The 25941-nt window shown below is 42.9% G+C and overlaps 1 protein-coding gene and 1 non-coding gene across 3 annotated transcripts in view; both read left to right on the forward strand.

The window, feature by feature from the left end:
• The first annotated feature begins 479 nt into the window (after positions 1 to 479).
• The window catches only part of ASH2L (ASH2 like, histone lysine methyltransferase complex subunit), a 34537-nt gene continuing 9075 nt past the window's right edge, over positions 480 to 25941 (forward strand). Inside the window, exons 1-12 of one of the 2 annotated variants that reach the window (XM_024250998.3) lie at positions 480 to 1704; positions 2343 to 2409; positions 2978 to 3123; positions 6266 to 6354; positions 6626 to 6720; positions 10082 to 10177; positions 10800 to 10895; positions 12712 to 12787; positions 15335 to 15428; positions 16967 to 17184; positions 23982 to 24149; positions 24449 to 24642. In XM_024250998.3, coding sequence (XP_024106766.1) covers positions 1517 to 1704; positions 2343 to 2409; positions 2978 to 3123; positions 6266 to 6354; positions 6626 to 6720; positions 10082 to 10177; positions 10800 to 10895; positions 12712 to 12787; positions 15335 to 15428; positions 16967 to 17184; positions 23982 to 24149; positions 24449 to 24642 — 1527 coding nt within the window. In that variant the 5' untranslated portion in view covers positions 480 to 1516. Of the gene's footprint in view, positions 1705 to 1778; positions 2105 to 2342; positions 2410 to 2977; positions 3124 to 6265; positions 6355 to 6625; positions 6721 to 10081; positions 10178 to 10799; positions 10896 to 12711; positions 12788 to 15334; positions 15429 to 16966; positions 17185 to 23981; positions 24150 to 24448; positions 24643 to 25941 lie in introns of those variants that run through there. The other variant, XM_024250999.3, reaches the window with a different exon arrangement.
• Positions 18368 to 18474, forward strand: LOC112134746 (U6 spliceosomal RNA). The gene has a single exon (XR_002916108.1). It is a non-coding gene; the product is annotated as a U6 spliceosomal RNA (small nuclear RNA).

Raw genomic sequence — 25941 nt, forward strand, 5'->3', positions numbered from 1 at the left:
CCGAGACTCTGTTTCAAAAAAAAGAAAAAAAAAAGCCGTGCGCGGTGGCTCACACCTGTAATCCCAGCACTTTGGGAGGCCAACGTGGGTGGATCACTTGAGGTCAGGGGATCGACACCAGCCTGGCCAACATGGTGAAACCCCGCCTCTACTAACAAAAATTAGCCGGGCGTGGTGACAGATACCTGTAATCCCAGCTACTCGGGAGGCTGAGGCAGGAGAATCGCTTGAACTTGGGGTGGAGGTTGCAGTGAGCCGAGATCGCGCCACTGCGCTCCAGCCTGGGCGACAGAGCGAGACTCTGTCTCAAAGAAACAACAAAAAAACACAAAATTTTGCGACCATATGTTAAAACTGCTACAATACTACGTATTTGGGAGGAGATACTTAGAGCAAGCATCCTGCTTCTCTTTGGAGTACCAACCCCTGATTTCAGTATTTATCACCAATTTTAAAAATATCACCTGGCAACTCAGGTCTTTCTCCAATTTTGTTGAAAACCAATAATTGAGAACCAATTGGGAAATCAGTATCTACGTATTTCCCATGGCGTCCAGTGGCCCAGAGGTTCCTACACTATCGGTAGACACATCACAGTAAGATTAGACTGAGGATTGGCGAGGGGTGCGGCGTTACTCCGGCCATGTAAAGCGGGAGAAGAGTGTATCTATATTTAAGCAACATTTTAGGATATAGGATAAACACTGGTGTCCTGAAAACGTTCCTGGCCGCAACACTCTTAGAGGTTTGCATTCTCGAGTTTGGAGACCATGGCTCTGAAAGACTGAACTCACTCCACTGATGCCAGCCACCAGCTACTGTTGATGACTTCGCAAGTTCGTACTTTCAGTCCACACCTCTTCCTTTCGCTGGGCACTAAACCTGTCTACATTCCGAGTGCCCCGGCACACCCCCGGGCTTCGCTTTCCGCCTCTCACACTAGGAAGTGGCGAGCCGCTTCTAGTGCCCACGCCGCTCCTCAGCTGCCCGGCCTGGGTTCTCCACCCTCGCCCCTGGAATCGGCCTCCTTAGATTCCCTTCCCTCTTAAGGTCATTTGGAAACGGGCTCCAAGGGGCGACCCTGCGCAGAAAACCAAATTCCATCCGGGGCGAGCAGGGAGTGCTAGACTCCAAGGAAGACGTTTCCCACATTCGGTGGTGAGGAGTGTTTGGCGGCACGGCCAGCGCTCTCAAGGATCCTCCTCTGCGCGAGAATATCCAGTCGTAGCCACGAAAATACGCCGCGTCAGTCCCTGACTCGAAAGGAAGTCCTCCAGAGAGCCCCACTAACCATCTAGCTTCCTCCACCTTCTGCCTGCCAGGCCTGCGGCCACCGCCGGCGCGAGAGGCCGGCCCACCTCTGCCCGCGTGCCTGGCCTTAAAGCGGTCGTGGAATTAGGCTTCCTCAGGCAGGCAGTGGACGTACCGCGGGCTTTTTCTGTTTGAAGACTACAGCGTCACACAGCAAAGCGCGAGAGAAGAGAGTATTCTCGCGAGAAGTCCAGGGGTGGCCGTGATGGCGGCGGCAGGAGCAGGACCTGGCCAGGAAGCGGGTGCCGGGCCTGGCCCAGGAGCGGCCGCAAATGCAACAGGGGCAGAAGAGGGGGAGATGAAGCCGGTGGCAGCGGGAGCAGCCGCTCCTCCTGGAGAGGGGACCTCTGCTGCTCCGACAGCTGAGCCCAGTTCCGGGGAGGCTGAAGGCGGGTAAGAGGTCCTGCGGCCCGAGGAGGACGCGGGAGGGAAGCCCGCCCCTCGCAAATCCCGCGGCTCCTGGAGCCCTGCCGCCCGCCCCCTGCGAACCCAGGCCCCGCCGCCAATGGCTCGCCCTGCCTTTGCGCCGCTTGGCCCGTCCCCTCTCAAGCATATCTCGGATAACGCCCCTTCCGCACCTTTCACGGGCGGTGGAGCTGAGGCCCCTGTCGTTATCTCTGATCCTTGCGCCCTGGCAGGAAGCTGGTAGCTCACACTTTAACGGGAGGCCTTCACATATTCCAGAAAAGAAACCACTTTGCAGTGCCAGACTGGAAGAAGTAACGGTCACTCTGAAAACGGGGTGGGAGAGCTGCCTGTCTTTGAACCTCTCCCAGGACCAACTCTAACCCAGGTAGATTTGTCTGTAAAGGCCGATTAGGCTTCCCTGTGCTCCGTGGGTCCGCTACTGTCTGACATGTTCACCTTCTCAGTATCCTGACAGTACCTTGGGCATCCAGTCTGAGATCAGGCTTAGCTGAAAAAGCTGCAGGAGTATGAAGTTCCGCTGTAATTTGATCATCATTTTTGGGAATAGGCATTTTGAGGTTTGTCTTGAGAATTCTTACTTGAGCGCTTTCATTATCTTACAGGGAGGCAAACTTGGTCGATGTAAGCGGTGGCTTGGAGACAGAATCATCTAATGGAAAAGATACACTAGTAAGTATTTTTAGTTGTTTGCAAGATAAAATAGGGTTTGTTTTTAATTATTTCTTTTTTTTTTTTTTTTTTTGCGACGGAGCCTTGCTCTGTCGCCCAGGCTGGAATGCAGTGGGGCGATCTCGGCTCACTGCAACCTCCTCCCCCCGGGTTCCAGCGATTCTCCTGCCTCAGCCTCCCAAGTAGCTGGGATTACAGGCACCTGCCAACACACCCGGCTACTTTTTTTTGTCTTTTTAGTAGAGACGGGGTTTCACTATGTTGGCCAGGCTGGTCTCGAACTCCTAACCTCAGTTGATTCTCCCGCCTCAGCCTCCCAGAGTGTTGGGATTACAGGCGTGGGCCACCGCGCCCGGCCTTGTTTTTACATTTTTAAGTGAATCAAAAATACATTCAGGCCAGGCACGGTGGCTCATGCCTGTAATCCCAGCAGTTTGGGAGGCTGAGACCTCAGGATCACTTGAGACCAGCCTGGGCAACATAGGGAGACCCCCGTCTCTTAAAAAAATAAAATAAAGTAAAATACATTCAAGTCAACTGATTTGATTCTCGAATTGCTCTGACACAGGAAGGTGCTGGGGATACGTCAGAGGTGATGGATACTCAGGCGGGCTCCGTGGATGAAGAGAATGGCCGACAGTTGGGTGAGGTAGAGCTGCAATGTGGGATTTGTACAAAATGGTTCACGGCTGACACATTTGGCATAGATACCTCGTGAGTACTTTTCATAGTTTTTGTGAGAGTTGCTCGGTAAAATAAATCTGAACATGCTCAACAGTTAGTTAGTGGGCAAAATAAATGCAAAGTATTTTCTGTCTCCTAACCCCTATTCAGCAAGTAGGATGTTGAATCAGGAATTGTTTTTATTCCCTTAGCATGTTATCTGCTTACTGAGGGCACAGCCCTGGTAGATACAATGGTGGGTATTGCCCCTCTTTTTGAGTTGACAACCTGGTTTGGAGACAAAAAAAAATGCAATTACAAAGTGTTATATAAACAAATTTAGAACAATATAAACCTTGTGTTGGTGTTTTGGATTTTTCAGAAAGGATATATGTGGATAAAGCCTGTTGTCCAAAATTTGAGATGACCCATGCTCTTTATGCCTGAACCATCCTTTTTTTCCTTTCTCATTGCTGCTGACTCACTCCTTTAGGTATATTGTCTACTCTCCTCAGCAAACCTATTTCCAATCATGTACCTCTTCTAGTGAATTAAAATCATATTGTGATTGAGAATGAAAGACTTTTTTCCTTATACTAACTCACTGTCTATTGGAATAATTGTACTGTTCGCTCTCTGTAATGTTCTTTATGGTTTGTATTATACTAATACATTTATAAAAGACTATCTAAAAATAAGGCTGCATTATCCTGAAATTAATCCACCTTGGGTGAGATTGTGAAGAAATATATATATATGTGTGTGTATATATATATAATGTTTTCTTGTTTTTTTCTTGAGACTGGTTCTCGCTCTGCCACCCAGGCTGGAGTGCAATGGCAGGATCACAGCTTGCTGCAGCCTCGGAACTTCTGAGCTCAAGGGATCCTCCTGCTTCACCCTTCCAAAGTGTTGGGATTACTGGCATGAGCCACCACACCCAGCTTTCCTTTATAATCTGTTGTATACTTTCTAGTTAAAAGGTTAAAATGGGTTTTAGAAATGCTGATGTCTCAATTAACATGTGACTTGTGATTTAGGAAAGAGTGTTTTTAAAAAGAAAGAAAAATACTGAAGGATCAGGAAGAAATAATCTTGGTAGTAACATCTGCTGGGAAAACACACTAGCTAAGCAAGCCTGGTCTCTTAGAGAGGCCTAAGATAGGGCCACTTTTGCCGGAAAAATTTGTTTGGATAGACAGTTTAGGAAAGGAAATTTATTAGAGAGATAACTGGGAGGAATTCAAGGAAGAATCAAATCACAGTTCAAAGTTTTGGTAGCTTTGGAGACAACAGTTTGTAACTGAATTTGAAAAGTTATATCTAAAGCCCAGTTAGATCCTATCCATGGTATCAAGTTAAAAAAAAAAAAAAAAGGTGGGGGGGGGCCAGGCGCAGTGACTCACGCCTGTAATCCCAGCACTTTGGGAGGCCAAGGCAGGCTGATCACGAGGTCAGGAGTTCGAAACCAGCCTGACCAACATGGTGAAACCCCGTCACCAAAAAAAAACACAAAAATTAGTTGGGCACAGTGGTGCGCGCCTGTAGTCCCAGCTACTCGGGAGGCAGGAAAACCCCAGCCTGGGTGACAGTGAGACTCCGTCTCAAAAAAAAAGGCCAGGCGTGGTGGCTCACACCTGTAATCCCAGCACTTTAGGAGGCCGAGACAGGAGAATGACTTGAGCCCAGGAGTTCGAGACTAGCCTAGGCAACATAGTGAGACCCTGTCTCTACAAGAAATAGAAAAAAATTAGCTGGGCGTGGTGGTTCACACCTGTAGTACCAGCTACTCAGGAGCTTTAGGTGGGAGGATTGCTTAAGCCCTGCAGGTTGAGGCTGCAGTGAGCCATGATTGTGCTACTGCACTCCAGCCTGGGTAACAGAGTGAGACGTGTCTCAAAAAAGAAAAGAAAAATAAAGCCCAGTTAGGTGGGATGGATTATCTTTTACAACTGAGATAGAGAATGTGAGCTAGCAGGATATGAAAAAGGCTGCTCTTTACATCTGTTTGTATTTAAATTAAAATAACTATTTACCTACCTATCTTCAGTATGAGGCTTTGTCTTCTGTAAATGAGCTTATCACAATAGTCTGTTTAACAGAAGAGGTTCTACAGAGAAGTGAAGGTAAGGAAACTCAGCTTTAACATTTGTAAGAATGTTTCTTAATTCCATGAGGGTAGCAATAGTTGGTAAATGCTTGGTAGTCTTCTCTGAGGATACCCTAAGCTAGTTTCAGAGTCCAAGATAAACCTTTGTTCTGATTTCTTCTCTTCTAGCTTAAGCCGTTTATACTAAAGGTCTTCTGTCCTTCTGTTACTTTGCCCTTTGCAAGACTAAACTCCTGTACTTTTCCTGTCATCCTGTGCAATCACTACCATGTTTCTCTTCTCAAATGCGTTGGTTCCTCTGTTGCATCCGTCTCTGCCATATTGTCTTTCCCCTCCTGGCCTCTTCCTCTCTTGCCTTCAAATAGGCAAGTCTTCTCTTGATGTCAGGCGATCCACCTGCCTTGGCCTCTCAAAGTTCTGGGATTACATGTGTGAGCCACTGTGCCTGGCCTAGTTATTTACATTTTTAATTCATTTTTTCTTACATTCTGCTTGCCCTTTCCAACCACATTATTGACACATAGAGATACACCTTAGACTACTTTGTCCTCTTCTACAGCTAGCCTGGCATATTCTTTTTAGGTACTCAAAAAATAACAAGATACCAGTGAGAACCTTCTAGATGCTGAATTGTCCAATATAACAGATAAGGTCTTATTAACTTTTGTGACAGAAAAATCCAGGTATTTATAAAAATATGAGCCCTGTGTTGGTTTTGACAACCTTTTTACATTTTAAGACTATGTTAACATATTAACATTTTGATTTACCTGTCACTGAGGGGAATGGATTCATGTTAACTTCTCATAAAGAAGCGTACAGCCTGCGCAACATGGCGAAACCCTGACTCCATAAAAAAATAGAAAAATTAGCTGGGCATGGTGGCTCATGCCTGTAGTCCCAGCTTCTTGGGGGGCTGAAGTGGGAGAATCAACCTGAGCCAGGGAACGTCAAGTCTGCAGTGAGCTATGATTGTACCACTGCACTCCAGCCTGAGTGGTAGAGTGAGACCCTGTCTTTAAAAAAAAAAAATGTGTGTGTGTTCACAAGTTCACTAATTTGTATACTTTGGCTCTTCTGCAGATCCTGTCTACCTTTCATGACCAACTACAGTTTTCATTGCAATGTCTGCCATCACAGTGGGAATACCTATTTCCTCCGGAAGCAAGCAAGTAAGAACAAACTCTGGAGTATTTGAAGACGATTATCCACTGGAAAAGAAAAGGGATCTGGGCGTAGCAGAATCAGGAGACCTTTGCCTAGTAGCTGGTATAAGTTCAGTTGGGGTTTAGCTCTGAATAATTGCAATTGCCCATTTCAGGTCACATGATGACTCCATTTTGCTGCTATAATTGTTATTTTCTGGACCATTTATTGAGTATTCCCTTGGTTGTAGAGATGTAGTACTACAGACAACTGTTTCTTCCTTTTTGTTTTTGATAGACTTGAAGGAAATGTGCCTTAGTGCTTTGGCCAACCTGACATGGCAGTCCCGAACACAGGATGAACATCCGAAGACAATGTTCTCCAAAGATAAGGTAGAGGTGGAATTAATGTAATTGCAGTTATACTAAAGAGTTAGGTGGAACTTCTAAATATACTCCCTAACAAGTACTTTCTTCCCAGTTTTTAATGAATATATGACAGTGGATTCAGTGATTACCTTGTTCTCTTTTTTTTTTCAAGATGGAGTCTTGCTCTGTTGCCCAGGCTGGAATGCAGTGATGCGATCTCAGCTCACTGTACCCTCTGCCTCCTGGGTTCCAGAGATTCTCCTGCCTCTGCTTCCCGAGTAGCTGGGATTACAGGTATGCACCACCACGCCCAGCTAATTTTTTGTATTTTTAGTAGAGACAGGATTTCACCATGTTGGCCAGGCTCATCTCCAACTGACCTCATGATCCACCCACCTCGGCCTCCCAAAGCGCTGGGATTACAGGCGTGAGCCACCGCACCTAGCCTGGGTCTCACTCTGTCACCCAGGCTGGAGTGCAGTGGTGTGATCATGGCTCACTGCAGCCTTGACCTCCTGGGCTAAAGCAGTTCACCTTCCTCGGCCTCTCAAAGTGCTGGGATTACAGGTGTGAGCCACTGAACATGGCCTCTTTTTAGTTTATTTTTTCCAAAATTATTTTGAAAATTTTCAAGGTGGAATGTAGTGACACCATCACGGCTCACCAAAGACTTGACCTCCTGGGCTCAGGTGATCCTCCCACCTCAGCCTCTCAAGTAGCTGGGACTGGTGCACACCACCACACCCAGCTAGTTTTTATGGTTTTTTTAGAGACAGGGTTTTGCCATGTTGCCCAGGCTGGTAGAACTCCTGTACTCAAGTGATCCGTCTGCCTCAGCCTCCCAAGGTGTTGGGATTACAGGTGTGAGCCACTGCACCTGGCCCATTTCTTCTTAGATTTGCCAGTTAACATTTTGCTACGTTTGTTTTATCTCCCCATAAATCTGTTTTTCCCTTAAGCTATATGAGACTACACTGTGGGTATACTTTACCTAATATTCTGTTATACAACCACAATGCCATGATCATAATAAAAAAATTTAACATTGGTGCAGTACTACTAATTTACAGTTCATATTTGTAGTTTCTCAGGATTATTTTTGTGTTAATAATATCCTCCTCTATAGCTTCTTTCTCCATCCAGGGTCTGGTCAGGATCACCCATTACATTTAGTTGTAATGACTGTTTTGTCTCTAATCTATTAATAAAACAATTCCTTTATTCAGTTGGGTTTTGCTCTATTACCCAGCCTGGAGTGCAGTGGCACAGTCCCGGCTCACTGCAGCCTCAACCTCCTGTGTTCAGGCTATTCTCCCATCTCAGCCTCCCTAGTAGCTGGGATTCCAGGCTCATGCTACCACATCCAGCTAATTTAAAAAAAATTTTTGTGGAGATGTGGTCTCATTAGCTGGTTTCAATGTCCTGGGTTCAAGTGATCCTCCTGCTTTGGCCTTCCAAACCTCTGGGAATACAGGCATAAACCAACACACCCAGCCCCTTTATTTATTTATTTATTTAATGAATTAAAATTTTTAAAGTGATTAGGCAGTTGTTTGGCATGATATTCCTCAATTTGCATTTGACTTTCTTCATGATTAGGTTCAGGTTAAACTTTTTTTTTCCGCTTTAATAGGGACAGGTCTCACTATGTTGCCCAAGCTGGTCTTACACTCCTGGGCTCAAGCAATCTACCGGCCTTGGCCTCCCAAGGTGCTGAGATTACAGTTGTGAGCCACCGTGCCTGGCCATGTGTTAAACATTTTTGGCAAGAATATTACATAAGTATCGTGTGTTTTTTAGACTGCCACACCAGGAGGTATATAAGATATTGGTTTGTTTTATTATTAGTGATCCTAAATTTGACTAGTTGGTTAAGGAGGGAGCATTTTTATCTTTGTGCTAAGTAATCCTTAAGCCATACATGGAGATTATGTGAGTACTTTATTCTCCTACTCCTTTCAACCAGTGATTTTTAGCCACCATTGATTATCCAACCCTGAATCAGTTGTTAGAGTAGTGGTTGTAAATCAGAATACATTCTTTGGTAGCAAGTCTTCTGTAAATAACTTTCCCTCATTCTTTTTTTTTCCCTTTTAAATATCACTGTGGATTATTTTTTAAAAATCAGTGTGTTATAGTCCATTGTTGGAATTTTTTTTTTTTTTTTAATTGAGACGGAGTCTGGCTCTGTCACCCAGGCTAAAATGCAGTGGTGCGATGTCTCGGCTCACTGCAACTTCTGCCTCCTGGGTTCAAGCAATTATCTTGCCTCAGCCTCCTGAGTATCTGGGACTACTAGCGCATGCCACCATGCTTGGCTAATTTTTGTATTTTTTGGTGGAGACAGGGTTTCACCATGTTGGCCAGGCTGGTCTCAAACTTCTGACCTCAAGTGATCCGCCCACCTCAGCCCCCCAAAGTGCTGGGATTACAAGCGTGAGCCACCGCGCCCAGCTCTTGTTGGATTTTTTTATTTCTGACCCTCAGGTTGTCCCAGATTCAACCATTGTAGCCCTATCGGACTGACTCCTGAAACTCTTTGATACTCCCCCATCCATTTTTGAACTCTTCCTTACTTTCTGGAACAACAAAATATTCCAGGCTTTCTTTGTACTTTCCCTGGTTCCTTTTAGTAAAGATTTAGTTGTCATGGAGCTAACTCTGGTGGTGGTATTTTTGAAGATTATCTAAATAGGAGGCCAGAAGATGAAGGTCAAAAGTCGTTTCAGTCATGCAAGCAGGAGTTGGTGAGAGCCACAGTCCACAGTCACAGCAGTGGGGATGGAAGGGAGTCCTGATTGGAGTGACATTTCTGAAATTTTAAAATTTATTTGGTGAGTGTTTAGGTGTAAAAATTGTGAGAGAAGAGTCAAGGACAACTCTTAATGTGTCTAGCTTATTCTGGGTAATGACTGGTTCTAAGCTATCAGGAGCAAGAATAGAAATCTGAAAAGCAGATTTATGAGGTAAGATACCAAGTTCCATTTTAGTCACAAGAAGTTTGAGGTCCCTTTAGGATGTCCAGATAGAGATGTTTCAGCTGGTAGAGATAAGAGTTCAAGAGAGAATAATTTGGGAGTCATCTTCCAATTAACAGCCAAGGGACTGTGGCAGAGCTTTTCTCTTCAACTGGAGTGTAAGCCCTACATGGCTAAGGTTTGTTTATACTTGTGGAAATCCCCATAATCTGTGTATTGTGTGTATGCAATGAAATATTCAGAGATTAAAAGACAAACATGTAAACCTTGTATAACACCATGGGGGGAAAAACTAACATGGATTTTTCTCTTGATTCTAACAAGGTCTTTGAAAAATGCTGTTTTCTTTCTTTGTCAGCATATCTTTGACTGCAGCGGTAATAGTCTTAATTTATTTTGAAAATTAGGATATTATACCATTTATTGATAAATACTGGGAGTGCATGACAACCAGACAGAGACCTGGGAAAATGACTTGGCCAAATAACATTGTTAAAACAATGGTAAGTAGATTAAAATGGATTAGACTTGACATTTTAAAAACCGTTGTTTTTTATAAGAATTAAATAATATTTTATCGTCTCATTGTGAAATGATAAAATTAGAACAACTTAATGTTAAATCTTTGAGTGTGAGATACAGCTAATTGTGAATTTTAGTAGTTTTCACACACAGAATCAGTGAGATGCATATTGTCTTATATGAACATTGCCTGCATACACCTGGTTTTATGTATTGAAACTTGTCCACAGTACTTTTCCAAGAATAATTTTGTATTGAAATTAGAGACCATTTCTTTTCTTCTATTAAAAAAAATGTTATAGGCAGTATTGTCCTTAAAATTAAAGAGAGCACCTGGGGAGAAGTCAATAGCAAGCTATTAACTGTGCTTATCTTTGTGAAATAGAAGGATAGGTGAGGATTATGAAAAACTTGGGCACTCTTTGTGTTTCTCTGTTGTTTGAATTTTTTGATGGTCACTGATTATTTCTTAGAAGGAAAAATGATACTATCTTTTTTGGACACTGCACCTAGGAATTGACTTTTAGAGTTGGTGGTTGATTACTAATTCCATACTTTTAAGTATAAAATGTTCATTAATAGTAAAACACCGCTTCTTTTTAGAGTAAAGAAAGAGATGTATTCTTGGTAAAGGAACACCCAGATCCAGGGAGTAAAGACCCAGAAGAGGAATACCCCAAATTTGGACTTTTGGATCAGGTACATTAATATGTTTTACATTTTCTTTTTGATTTTAAGCCACTCGGGGATAGGTAATCAGGTTCTGTTTACATTTGTGTATTTGCCACATAACACACTGCCATTATATGCACATAGCATGGTGGACTCCAAAAAAATAGTGACTGATATGAGAGTACTCACCTTCAACCAACAGACCAGTGTTTTATAGTGTTTTCATTGTCGGTCTTCTCCAAAATGTTATGAATTTCTTCAAATCACTTTTTTTTTTAACTTTAGTTTCCTCACTTGTAACATGTAAAAATGCTGTTTCAAATTACTGCTAATCTTCGTGCCATCTTAAATTTTGCTCTTAAAAACATTCTTTGTTGTGAAAAGAATTTGTTATGAAGAATTTGTGTTGCATATCTAACATAACAGGAAAATGAAAATTGCCGTTTTTTGTTCAACAGCAGGGTTCACATTTGGCAAGTCAGAATGTCAAATCTTAAAGCTGTGTCTTTACATATTTGATTTGCCAGCTTTGAAAATGCAGGATTCAGCCCAGTGCAGTGGCTCATGCCTGTAATCCTAGCGCTTTTGGAGGCTGAGTCAGGAGGATTGCTTGAGTCCAGGCATTCAAGACCAGCCTGGACAATATAACAAGACCTGTCTCTCAAAAAAGAAAATGCAAGATTTCACATAGAAATTTAGATTTCTGTCGTGTAAAATGAAAACATCTGACTGCGTGGGGCCTGAAATCCCACAGGAGCTGAGTCAATGGGGCTTAGGCACTCTCGTTTGCCCTGTGCCCTCTCCTGCCTCTACCCAAGTTGATTGATTAATTGCCATTTATCGCCATTCTGAAACTATTCTGATCCTTACACTTGGCCTACCTCACACATACTTGCAAGGGTGCTTGCTGGTCCTTAAAACACCAAAGTTTGGGACTCTGCAAGCTTCATTGTTTAGAATTGTCCATTTCAGACTGTGCGTGGTGGCACATGCCTATAATCCCAGCACTTTGGGAGGCTGAGGCGGGCAGATCACTTGAAGTCGGGAGTTGGAGACCAGCCTGGCCAACACGGCGAAACTCTATCTCTAGTGAAAATAGAAAAATTAGGCCAGGCATGGTGGCTCATGCCTGTAATCCCAGCACTTTGGGAGGCCAAGGTGGGTGGATCACCTGAGGTCAGGAGTTTTGAGACCAGCCTAGCCAACATGGTGAAACCCCGTCTTTACTAAAAAATACAAAAATTTAGCTGGGCGTGGCAGGAGGCGCCTCTAATCCCAGCTACTCGGGAGGCTGAGGCAAGAGAATCGCTTGAACCTGGTAGGCAGAGGTTGCAGTAAGCCAATATCGCACCACTGCACTCTAGCCTGGGTGACAAGAGTGAAACTCTCTCAAAAAAAAAAAAAAAATTAGCCAGGCGTGTTGGTGTGCGCCTATAATCCCAGCTACTCGGGAGGGTAAACCAAGAGAATCGCTTGAACCTGGAAGGCAGAGGTTGCAGTAAGCCAATATTGCGCCACTGCACTCTAGCCTGGGTGACAAGAGTGAAACTCTCTCAAAAAAAAAAAAAAAAAATTAGCCAGGCGTGTTGGTGTGCGCCTATAATCCCAGCTACTCGGGAGGGTAAACCAAGAGAATCGCTTGAACCTGGGAGGCAGAAGTTGCAGTAAGCCGAGATCGTGCCACTGCATTACAGACTGGGCAATAGAGTGTGGCCCCATCTCAAAAAAAAAAAAAAGAATTGTCAATTTTAGTTCCCATTCTGTTAGAATTTCTCTTGTTTTATGAGCATCCAGATTGACCGACTTACGTAGACTCCTTTTTTAATTGGATGTATTTTTGCAGGACCTTAGTAACATTGGTCCTGCTTATGACAACCAAAAACAGAGCAGTGCTGTGTCTACTAGTGGGAATTTAAATGGTAAGTGTTTACATATCTCATTGCTGAAATATTTGGAAGGTATTGAATCCACTTGTGCCTAGAACTGGCCATTCTTTTGGTTGACCCTTAACCTGGATACTTACTAAAATGCTTTTATAGTTCAAACTCAATTTTTAGGAACTAGCCAAGGATTTGGCAGATGGTAATAGAGGAGAACTTTTTGTCACTTTACAACACAGTTTGGTCTTGAGTGAGACAGGTTTAGCATAAAACAAGGAACCATTTCAAGGTCAGATTTGCTGTGTTTATATCTGTATCCTTATAACTAACATTAAATTTAGAAAGATTCAGCTCCTCTCCACTCTTTTTCTGCAATTCAGCTGTTACTTTTAACAGATTTCCTGTGCCCATCTTCTAATTGTTCTTGCCCTGAAACTTCAGCTCATTCACATGATAGCATTTCTATATTAACCACCCATTGCAGTTTGTTCTTCTGTTAACCCATCTAATAGCGGGAAAATCCCTCGTTACTAATGGTTCTCTTAATAAGAGTTGGGGTAGCTGAGAGATACTTAGCTGTTCATCTGATATATGGGATCATTAACCTGTCTTTTGGAGTGGTCGCGTCTTAAATATCTGATCATTTCTACTATTACTAATATTTTAAGATGGGTTGGAAATAGCTAGTGTGTTACCTTTTTACAACATATTTTCCCCTTTTAATTGTTAAAATTTGACAAATACATGGTGCCACTTCTGTTCTTACAGGTGGAGCCACTTTTGGAGGTGAATTCCTCCACTGTCTTCTTTCAGCCTCTCAGACTTAAGTATTTTGTGGTTTGGAAAATGCTTTTTGCTGAGCTATGGTAGAAGCTAAAAACTACATAATTTGAAGCATTATGAAAATGGCGGCAATAGCACTTAATATGAAACAGTAGTTGAGTTTAATGTTAGTATTTAAGAGCTTGTATGTTGTCATATTCTGCCTAACATGGCCAGCCACCCCACTTTTGTACTGTTTGCTCTGTTCTGGATGGATCTGAAACTTCTTAAAATAATCAAAATGCAAATGACAATTAAAAATGTAATTGTGGCCAGGCGAGGTGGCTCACGCATGTAATCCCAGCACTTTGGGAGGCCGAGACAGGCAGATCACCTGAGGCAAGGAGTTTGAGACCAGCCTGGCCACCATGGCAAAGCCCCAACTCTACTAAAAATACAAAAAATTAGCCAGGTGTGGTGGCAGGCGCCTGTAATCCCAGCTACTCGGGAGGCTGAGGCAGGAGAATCGCTTGAACCCAGGAGGCAGAGGTTGCAGTGAGCCGAGATCGTGCCACTGCACTCCAGCTTGGGCAACAGAGCAAGACTCTGTCTCAAAAAAACAAAAATTTAATTGTTTTTTGATTATGGTTACTTAAACTAGAGATGATGACATTGCAGCAGTTTAACATTAAACTTTTAGGAAAAATAGGATAACATCTGAGGTGTTCACCAAAGGAAATTCTGCATAAAAATCCTGGTCCTGTATATGCAGAATATGACCCACCTTCAATGTCTTGATCCTTTTTATTGCAGCAGAACTGCTAGTAATTCCCAAGCTTGCCCCAAATTAAGATTTAGTACTCTGCAGTTGTTTACGTAAAGGTGTTTTCCTGCAGTTCAGGGACATTTCCTGGAAGAGAGAAAAATAAAACTAATTGAGAGGAATTTGAACTGGACAAAAATTTCAAAGTACCTATTTCAGAAATATACAAGGTAATCTTCCTTGTGGCTTTAGTATGTAGCTAAATTTTTTGTATAAAATATGTAAATTATCTATTCCTATTAATTGCTTTTAGTTCCACAAGCCAGGTTAATCTAACCTGAATTTTAGTGCATTGGCACAATCTTAATAAATGTTGTATTTGACGAATGGGTATGGAACTAAAAATTGCCTAGCAAATCGAAAGCCTTCTTTCTTATTTGTGTCATGTGCAACCACAATGGAGATCTAGCAGTACTGGAGAGAAACACCTTTTTAGTACTTCTGTTTCCGTTTTCCATGTTGGATGTATTTTGTCTTGTTGGATATTCAGGTTCAATGCTTTAGCAGATACTGTGCTTTTATGATGTTTATGGACTGTATTTTGTAGTTCAAGCAAGTGAACATCGACGTACAGTGAGGATATTCTCTCTTTATGGGTGTTTATATTAATTTGGATGAAAAAAAAAATGTACCCATACAGTCGTTTTCATTCTTTTTAGCTGTGGGTGTTTGGGATCTGAATGAGTGAAAATGCATTTGTGTCATGCCCTGAGAAAGTATACTAATAGTTGCAGTTTATTAGGAACAAAGGTTGAAACTGTAACCCAACCATCATAGTGCTGGATTCATTTGAGCTTATTGCCAGAACCCAGTGTTTCCGGGCTATGAGATGCTCAGTAGATTCTTTGAAAACTAGGGTGAAATCCAATATGCCTTTAGAAGGAAATCCTCCTGTGGTGTTACACAAATGCACATTGGGTGTGTTGGTGCCTATGGAATTTCAGTATCCACATGATACTTCCCTTGTGGCTCATTGAAAGTGATCTGCCTTCTCTTCAAAGGGGGAATTGCAGCAGGAAGCAGCGGAAAAGGACGAGGAGCCAAGCGCAAACAGCAGGATGGAGGGACCACAGGGACCACCAAGAAGGCCCGGAGGTGGGGAGAGTGCCCACCCCACCCCACCTCACTATTTAAGTATTATTTGGTGCTGGGAAAGTCCAGCAGAGGGAAGAGAGTTCAAGGGTCAGAGGTTAAAAAGCCTGTCCATTTTTTCCAAACCTTGAGCACTTTGAGGGACAAAATAACCCCAAGTTGGAGGCCGGGCACAGTGGCTCATGCGTGTAATCCCAGCACTTTGGGAGGTCAAGGAGGGTGGATCACTTGAGGCCAGGAGTTTGAGACCAGCCTGGCCAACATGGCGAAACCCCATCTCCACTAAAAATACAAAATTAGGCAGGTGTAGTGGTGAGCGCCTGTAATCCCAGCTACTTGGGAGGCTGAGGCAGGAGATTTGCTTGAACCTGGGAGGCGGGTGGCAGTGAGCCAAGATCATGCCACTGTACTCCATCCTGGGCAAAAGAATGAGACTCCATCTTGAAAACAAAACAAAAAACAAAAATAATAACCCCAGGCCAGGCACGGTGGGTCATGCCTGTAATCCCAGCACTTTGGGAGGCTGAGACAGGTGAATCACCTGAGGTCAGGAGTTTGAGACCATCCTGGACAATGTGGTGAAACCCCATCTCTACTGAAACAAAAAACAAAAAAAATAGCTGGGCCTGGGGGCACGTGCCTATAATCCCAGCTACTCGGGAGGCTGAGGTGGGAGAATTGCTTGAACCCAGGAGGCAGAGGTTGTAGTGAGCTGAGATCGTGCTATTGCACTCCAGCCTGGGCCACGAGAACGAAACTCTATCTCAAAAAAACAAAACAAACCCAAGTTTAAGTATCATGTTTTATACATTTGTTAGTACAAAATTTATAGTAGTAACAAGGATAGTGTCTTCTGGTGATAAGCCTGGGGAACCTAGGGAGTGAAGTTCTGTTAAGGCGACTTGAGAAAGGATAGGTGGGGAGGGAGTGTTGAATGTTAGCTCCTTTAGCTCCTTAACTTTCTGCTTCTCCCTTCTCATGCCTTTTCCCTTCCCTTTGTCTAATGCTGAGGTGATGAAATCCAGGTTGCTTATTTATTTATATATTTTTGTGAGATGGAGTTCTGCTCTGTCTCCCAGGCTGGAGTACAGTGATGGAATCTCGGCTCACTGCACAAGTTACTTACTTAGATTAGCAAGATAGCGAGTGCTTATGTCTCTGAGCTTCTATTCATTACTTTATAATAATCAGTATACTGAAGAATTTCACCTTAATCACCCCCATTCCTCTCCTCCCTTCCCCCCCCCCATAATGTACCAGCTCAGTTTCATAGACATCAATTCATGTTTAAAGACCACTGGGAAGATATCCACAATCTACAAGTAATTTAACCAAAACTACCTTGCTCAATAAAGCTAATCCTTTTCACTTCCTTGTTTTGCCTGAAGAGGGCAGAGTTACCTATTTGAGTAATGAGAAGTATTTGCTGTGAAGTTGCGTGTATTCTAGCTGAAATAAACCAGAGGCCTTTCTTACACAGTTGAATGCATTTGAGCTAGAGGGGGTTTTAGTTTTTTGATTTTATTTTTTCCTTTCTGCAGTGACCCTTTGTTTTCTGCTCAGCGCCTTCCCCCTCATGGCTACCCCTTGGAACACCCGTTTAACAAAGATGGCTATCGGTATATTCTAGCTGAGCCTGATCCCCACGCCCCTGATCCCGAGAAGCTGGAACTTGACTGCTGGGCAGGAAAACCTATTCCTGGAGACCTCTACAGAGCCTGCTTGTATGAACGGGTTTTGTTAGCCCTACATGATCGAGGTATGTAAAGTATTGGAGATCATATGGATGCAGGGTTACTTTGAACTGCCGTCATTAGCCTTGTCAGTCTAGAATTAGGTGTACATCTCAGTCTGTTGCCACTGCCTCACCCCCATCTTTGTCTAGATTCATCCAGAATGTGCAAGAAATTCTGTTCCTTCCTATAAGCTCCAGCCGTTTTATATATATATGGTTTTTTAAAACTTTATATTTTGAACTAATTTTAAACTTGCAGTAAAGTTGCCAAAAATAAGTTTTTTTTCTCATCAAGCTTTTCCTAATGATAATATCTTAGAAAACCATAGTACAGTTATCAAAACTGGGAAATTAACATTGGTAAATATTATCAACACAACTAGAGAAAGACGACCTTTCAATTTTACCAGTTTTTCCACTCACACTTAATTATTTCTCTTTAGTCTGTTGTAGTCTTTAACAGTTCCAAAGCCATTGTTTATCTTTCATGACCATGATATTTTTTAAGTGTTTTAATCAGTTATTTTGTTGAATATTCCTCAGTGAGGATTTGTCTGATGTTTTCTTATGATTAGACTGAAGTTAGGTAGTTTGGGGAAGAATAACACGGAAACAGTGTCTTATAGCATCATCTCATTGGATTCATGATGTCAGTAGGTCTTATTGGTTACGTTGACCATGATCATTTGGTTAAGGTGATTCTGCTAGCTTTCTCCACTGTAAAAAACTGTCTTTCCCTCATACTTAACAAATGTCTTAGGCAAAAATACATCGAGTCTATCAATGCAAATATCTTGTTTGTTTTTAAACTTATGTTCACTAATTTTAGCACCTATCAGTGGATATTGTCTGCAACAATTATGACCGTGTCGTTTGATGATTTTCGATTTCCTCTTTCCCTTTTCCGTTGATTATTTATATCAGTATGGACTCATATATATTTACTTTATTTCAGGGAGTATAATCCAATACTTTGATTATTTTGTTGTTTAAATTATTCCAGCTTTGGCAAGTAGGAGCTTCTTCAAGAAGTTGGTTCTTGTGTTCTTTCAATAAGCTGCATCTTTTTTTTAAAAAAAAAATTTCTTTACTTTGAGGCATCAAAAGGTGTTCCTGGCCAATCTTATATTTTCTGTGCCCCAGGCCTACTTCTTCACCGAGCCCTGGTTCCTTTGATTGGAGCATGTTGTTTAGAAATAACATCTAGGTGCTCACTTCCATATATCACATATACCAAAATTGGAATGACACAGAGAAGATGCATGGCCCCTGTGCAAGAATAACACACAAATTCGTGAAGCATTCCTTTTTTTTTTTTTTTTTTAAGTAATAAAGTAAATAAACAAATAGCAATTAATATCTAGGTGTTAGGTGTGCTGTTACTAGGCGTCATTGCTTCTAGACTCCCTCAGTGGTCAGAGGTAGGAAGTGCATGTGTGTATGTACAAACCTGCATGTACACACATAACAATTTATATTGATACCTGGGATGACAGCCTTCCTCCTTTCCTTATTTGTAACGTCTTTCTCCAACAGTGGGAAATGTGAATAATTAGATAGATAATTATCTACAATATATTTATTTCAATGTATTTATTTTGTTATAGAGATCAGGGTCTCACTCAGGCTGGTATGCAGTGATGCAGTCCTGGCTCACTGCAGCCTCAACCTCCTGGGCTCAAACGATCCTCTTGCCTCAGCCTTCTGAGTAGCTGGGATCACAGGCACACGCCACCACACCTAGCTGGGTTTTTTTATTTTAATTTTTTAGAGGTGAGGTCTTACTATGTTGCCTAGGCTGGTCTCAAACTCCTGGGCTCAAGCTGTCATCCTGCCTCAGCCTCCCAGGGTCTTGGGAGTGAGCCACCATTCTTGACCTTGTTCATCTTTAATATGCACATCAAGTAGTTTCAGAATTTATTTATTTATTCTTTTTTTTTTTTTTTTTTTGAGATGGAGTCTCGCCTGTCACCCAGGCTGCAGTGCAATGGTGCAATCTCAGCTCACTGCAACCTCTGTCTCCCGGGTTCAAGCGATTCTTCTGCCTCAGCCTCCTGAGTAGCTGGAATTACAGGCACGTGCCACCACACCCGGCTAATTTTTTGTATCTTTAGTAGAGACGGGGTTTCACCATATTAGCCAGGCTGGTCTTGAACTCCGGACCTCGTGATCTGCCCGCCTCAGCCTCCCAAAGTGCTGGGATTACAGGCATGAGCCACCGCACCCAGCCAGTTTCAGAATTTCTAATCCCTGGGAGAAACATTTACTAAGTAGATTATAGCATTTATGTATAGCCCTTTTTGTCTTTAGACTTGCCGTACTCAGTCCAAGGTACTGGTAACTTAGATTAGTTCTTTTCTTCCCCACTTCCTTTAGTGTGGTCATGTCCAGTTAAGTTAGGTTCATTTGCTAGTGTTTGATGCCATTTTGGATTCTCCCACATGTTGATTGTTTGTGTGTATGTATGTTTGGAGTGAGGATGTGTGAAACATTACTATGGTTCTGGGAGTCAGAGCTGTACAGAACGGTTTACAAAATGTCACTCCCTCATCACCCGTACAATGCCCTTTTCACTCTCTTTTTTCCACCATCTTCCCACCCACGCTCTAGTTTCTAGTTTATCCTTCCTGTATTTCTTCACAAATGAGCAGATACAGTATATGTATATGTTCTTTTATCTCCCTTTTTTGTTTGTTTATGGGTTTTTTTGGTTTGATTTGTTTTTTGAGGCTAGAAGGCAGTGGTGTGATCTCGGCTCCCTGCAGCCTTCACCTCCCTGGCTCAAGCAATTCTCATGCTGAAGCCTCCCAAATAGCTGGGACTACAGGTGTGTGCCACCACCCGTGGCTAATTTTTGTATTTCTAGTAGAGATGGGGTTTTGTCATGTTGGCCTGGCTGGTCTTAAACTCCTGAGCTCAGGTGATCTGCCCATCTCAGCCTCCCAAAGTGCTAGGATAACACGTGTGAGCCACTGCGCCCAGCCTTACCTCCTTTTTTATACATGAATAGCAGCGTGCTATATAGTCTTTGCTCCATGCAATTATTTTATTTTATTTTTTCTTTAGAAAGGTTCTTGTTCTGTCACCCAGGCTGGAGTGCAATGGTGCGATCTCAGCTCACTGCAGCTTCGACCTTCTGGCTCAAGCAATCTTCCCATCTTAGCCTCCCAGGTAGCTGGGATTACAGGCACACATCACTGCACCCAGCTAAATTTTAATTATTTTTTTAGGGACAAAGTCTCCTTCACTGTGTTGCCCAGGATGGTCTTGAACTCCTGACCTCAGGTGATCCTCCTTCCTTGGCCTCCCAAAGTGCTGGGATTACAGGCATGAGCCATTGCATCTGGCCTCATTGTTTATTTGTTTGTTTTCAAGATGGGGTCTCACTCTGCCACCCAGGCTGGAGTGCAGTGGTGCAATCATGGCTCACTGCAGCCTCAACCTTTCCTGTTAAAATCAGCCTACAAAGCCTCGAAATTCTCTCCCACCTTTTGCCATTTTTTCTTTCTGTGGAAGTCATGAGGTTCTCCCCTGATTATTTAGATTGCTCCCTTATCTCACATAATGGCCTGGAATAAAGTAAGATTCAAACCATATGCAGAGGTAGAGAGATGAATTACAGTGAATACCTGTCTTAGTCCCTTTGTGTTGCTACAAAGGAGGACCTGAGGCTGGGTAATTTGTAAAGAAAAGAGGTTTATTTGGCTAAAAGAAGCATGGCACCAGCGCCTGCTTCTGGTGAGGATCCCAGGCATGTCCACTCATGGCAGAAGGCAAAGCGGAGCAGGCATTAGATGGCAAGAGAGGAAGCAAGACAGGGAGGGAGGTGCCAGGCTCTTTTTAACAACCAGCTCCTCAGAAACTAATAGAGTGAAAACTCACTCACATCCCCACATTCCGCATTAATCTGCTCTTGAGGGATCTGCCCTCATGACTCAAACACCTCCCATCAGACCCCACCTCCAACATTGGGATCAGATTTCAACCTGCACTTAGGAGGGTCAAATACCCAAACTATAGTGATACCTTGTACACTTTTCACCCAGATTTTAACAGTTCAAGATTTTGCCATGTTTGCTTTATCTGTTTATTTATTTGTCTCTCTTTTTCTGAATTAAAAACATATATATATATCACCCTATGTACACTAAAAACTATGCAACTCTTTAAAAATGCGGCTACTGAGGCCGGGCGCAGTGGCTCACACCTGTAATCCCAGCACTTTGGGAGGCTGAGGCGGGTAGATCACCTGAGGTCGAGAGTTCAAGACCAGCCTGACCAACATGAAGAAACCCCTTCTCTACTAAAAATACAAAATTGCGGGCCTGGTGGCTCATGCCTGTAATCCCAGCTACTCGGGAGGCTAAGGGAGGAGAATCTCTTCAACCTGGGAGGCGGAGGTTGCAGTGAGCCGAGGTCGCGCCATTGCACTCCAGCCTGGGCGACAAGAGTGAAACTCCATTTCAAAAAAAAAAAAATGCGAATATTTTCCTTTATAACCAAAATAATTCCATGCTATCGTCCAAATTCAGTTCATAATCAGATTTCCTTGTCTTAAATACTGGTTCATCTCCTGAGATATTTATTAATTACAAAAGAAAAATTGTCATTTAGCAGTGGAGAAACCTGGCAGGCATCATCTTAATCAAGTGACCAGAGTGAACATCACTATTTTGATAGCATATATGATGCACTGAGGGGCACAACATTACCTCATTGGAGTTCCTGAGTAAAAATAACAATAACCTTGACCTTAAAATGAGGAAATGCCAGGCCGGGCACAGTGGCTCACACCTGTAATCCCAGCACTTTGGGAGGCCAAAGTGGGTAGATAACCGGAGGTCAGGAGTTTGATACCAGCCTGGTCAACATGGTGAAACCCCATCCCTACAGAAATACAAAAATTAGCCAGGCATGATGGCAGGCACCTGTAATCCCAGCCACTTGGGAGGCTGAGGTGGGAGAATCGCTTGAACCCGGGAGCCAGAGGTTGCAGTGAGCCGAGATTGCACCATCGCACTGCAGCCTGGATGACAGAGCAAGACTGTATCTCCAAAAAAAAAAAAAAAGAAAACACCAGACAAATGTATCTGAGGGACATTCTACAAACTGAAATGACCAATATTCTTCAAAGTGTCAAGCTTATGAACAGTTGAAGAACTGTTTGAGATTGGATGAGACTAAGGACACGTGACAACCAAGTGAAATGTGGAATCTAGGATTAGAACCTGGGCCAGAAAAGGGGTTATTACTTGGATAATTGGCTTAATTTTAAGAAGGTCCATGGATTATTTAATAGTATTATTGTTAATTTTCTGGTTTTGATGATTATGTTATGATTATACATGATGTGAACATTTGGGAAAACTCTGAAGCACACACTAGGACTCTACTATTTTTTGAAAGTTTGAAATTGTTTTAAAACAGTTAAGGCCAGGTGCAGTGGCTCATTCCTGTAATCCTAGAACTTTGGGAGGCCAAGGAGAGTGGATTGCTTGAGTCCAGGAGTTTGAGACCAGCCTGGGCAACTTGGCCAAACCGTCTCTACAAAAAATTAGCTGGGTGTGGTAGCACTTGTAGTACCAACTACTTGGGGGCTGAGGCAGGAGGATTGTTTGAGCCCAGGAAGTCAAGGCTGTAGTGAGTCAAGATGACACGACTGCATTCCAGCCTGAGCAACAGCATGAGACCTTATCTCAAGGAAAAAAAAAAAAAAAAACTAGTCAAGAGGCTAGCCACAATGGCTCATACCTGTAATCCTGGCACTTGGGCCAACACAAGATCGCCTGAGGCCACGAGTTCAAGGCTGTGGTGAGCTGTGGTTGTGCGACTAAGAGCAAGACCCTGGCTCTAAAAAAAATGAAAAAAATAAAAGTTAAATTTTTTAAATGAAAATTTATTCAAATTAAGTTCCAAACTCATCACCATTGGTTTGTTATATTTGAGGGAATATGCAATATAATTAATATCAATCAGATGTCTTAAAGTTAATCACATGTAGGCTGGGCTCAGTGACTCAGCTTGTAATTCCAGCACTTTGGGAGGTCAGTGCAGGTGGATCACCTGAGGTCAGGAATTCGAGACCAGCCTGACCAATATGGTGAAACCCCGTCTCTACTAAAAATACGAAAATTAGCTGGGCGTGGTGGTGGGCGCCTGTAATGCCAGCTCCTCAGGCTGAGGCAGGAGGATTGCTTGAACCTGGGAGGCGGAGGTTGCAGTGAGCCAAGATCGTGCCACTGCACTCCAACCTGGGCTACAGAACAAGACTCCGTCTCAAAAAAAAAAAAAAAAGATAAGCCAGGTGCGGTGGCTCATGCCTGTAATTCCAACACTTTGGGAGGCCAAGGCGGGCAGATCACGAGGTCAGGAGTTCAAGACTAGCCTGACCAACATGGTGAAACCCTGTCTACTAAAAATACAAAAATGAGCTGGGCGTGGTGGCACGCGCCTGTAATCCCAGCTACTCGGGAGGCTGAGGCAGGAAAATTGCTTGAACCCGGGAGGTGGATGTTGCAGTGAGCCGAGATTGCACCACTGCCCTCCAGCCTGGGTGACAGAGCGAGACTCCATCTCAAAAAAAAAGATAATCACATGTAATAAAAACTAGGTAACCTAACAACTTTCTCTTTTTTGTTCCTTTCTCATTCCTTGCCAGTATCTTATGCTGAGATTTTTAAACTCCTCAACTAATATTTCAAACACCTGACCTGATATTTGTGATTTTTAAATTTTGTTTTATTGGACTAATGTTTTTGTGGCAATTGTCCCCAAGAACCTCAAATAAGTTGCAGGCCTTGTTTTAATCTCTGTCACCGCAGCTCCCCAGTTAAAGATCTCAGATGACCGGCTGACTGTGGTCGGAGAAAAGGGCTACTCTATGGTGAGGGCCTCTCACGGAGTACGGAAAGGTGCCTGGTATTTTGAAATCACCGTGGATGAGATGCCACCAGATACCGCTGCCAGACTGGGTTGGTCCCAGCCCCTAGGTAAGCTGGGGCCTTAATATGGACATCACAGCAGATAGAGAGGATAGACCATCTGGCCAAGGGCTAAGGCTTCAAGGCTGTTGGGTTTACCAGATTGTGGGCATAGAATTCAGTTCCTGAGGGTTGAGCTGGTTTGCTATTCCCGGGATATTTTTGTAATTCTTTGCTTGTGAGAAAGTTTTTAAGCAATTTTACAAAATTGACCAAAAAACATAAAAAGAAATAGGATCTTTTTCCTTCAGCAAACTAGATTTGACTTGCAGTCTTCTGACTTCCTGTGTATGTTTTTATTGGGACAGGAAACCTTCAAGCTCCTTTAGGTTATGATAAATTTAGCTATTCTTGGCGGAGCAAAAAGGGAACCAAGTTCCACCAGTCCATTGGCAAACACTACTCTTCTGGCTATGGACAGGGAGACGTCCTGGGATTTTATATTAATCTTCCTGAAGACACAGAGACAGCCAAGTCATTGCCAGATACATACAAAGATAAGGTGAGTTTGTCCTCTCCCGGCAGATTCCTGGCTTTGAAGACCTGTGGCAGCCAGTGCTTATCACTGTGGCTTGCGTGATCTCTTAGGAGCTGACCCACAGCTCACGTTTTTTCCTAACCTGTTATGACATTTTCAGAATAACAGTAACAATCGGTGCACAAATAGTCATCCATTCATTCTTCTACCCATCTATCATTTGTCTTTTTTTAGTGCACTACAGAGAAAATGACAGACATCAGGACACTTTCCCACTAAGTACTTCAGGATACATAAGCTAGAATTCAACCTGTTTAATTCATTCTTTTGATACAAAATTTATATAAAATGAAGTACACAAATTTTAAGTGTACATTCACTGAGTTTCGAGTTTGACCTAAACTATTGAAATGTAGGATCCACTAGGCATGATGGTTCACACCTATAATCCCAACAATTTGGGAAGCAAGCTAGGAGGACTGCTTGAGCCCACGAGTTCAAGACCAGCCTGGGTAACATCACGAGACCCCATCTGTACAAAAGACTAAAAAAGTGCCTATAGTCTCAGCTACTTGAAAAGCTGAGATGGCAGAATCATTCAGCCCAGGAGTTCAAGGTTACAGTGAGCTGTGATCACACCACTGCACTCCCCCCAAAAAAGAGATGTGGACACTTACCATCACCTCAGGAAGTTTCCTCATGCCTTTTCCCAGTTAGTCCACACCCCCACATAGAGGCAACCACTGTTTTAACTTTCTTTCCCACCATACTTTAATTTTTACCACTTCTTGAACTTAAATGGGCTCATGCAGTCTGTAGTCTTTTATATCTGGCTTTTGAGACTCATCCATTTTGCTGCATATATTTGTGCACCCTTTTCAGTGCAGGGTAGTACTCCATTGCATGAATGTGCCCCAGTGTGTTTATGCATTTTCCTACTGACAGACACTTGGGCCGTCTCTGGTTTGGGGCTACTATGAACAAGATGCTATGAATATTCTTGTACAAGTCTTTTTGGATCATCGGATAGTTACATATTTAGCTTTATAAGAAATTTGCCAAACTCTTTTCCCACCATGTATGAGGGTTTTAGTTGCTGACATTTATGATTGTCTGTCAATTTTAGCCATTTTTGATGGGTGTACAGTAGTATCTCATTGTGAGTTAAATTAGCATTTCTTTGATGACATACTGGGCATTTTTCATGTGCTTTTCGGCCACTCATATGTTTTTTGTGAATTTTGTCTTCAAATATTTTGCCTGTTAATATTGCTATTCTGAGACTTCTCTGTTCTTTTTTTTTTTTTTTTTTTTTAAGTTTCA

The sequence above is a fragment of the Pongo abelii genome, chromosome 7 (assembly GCF_028885655.2).
Source record: "Pongo abelii isolate AG06213 chromosome 7, NHGRI_mPonAbe1-v2.0_pri, whole genome shotgun sequence".
Lineage (NCBI taxonomy): Eukaryota > Metazoa > Chordata > Mammalia > Primates > Hominidae > Pongo > Pongo abelii.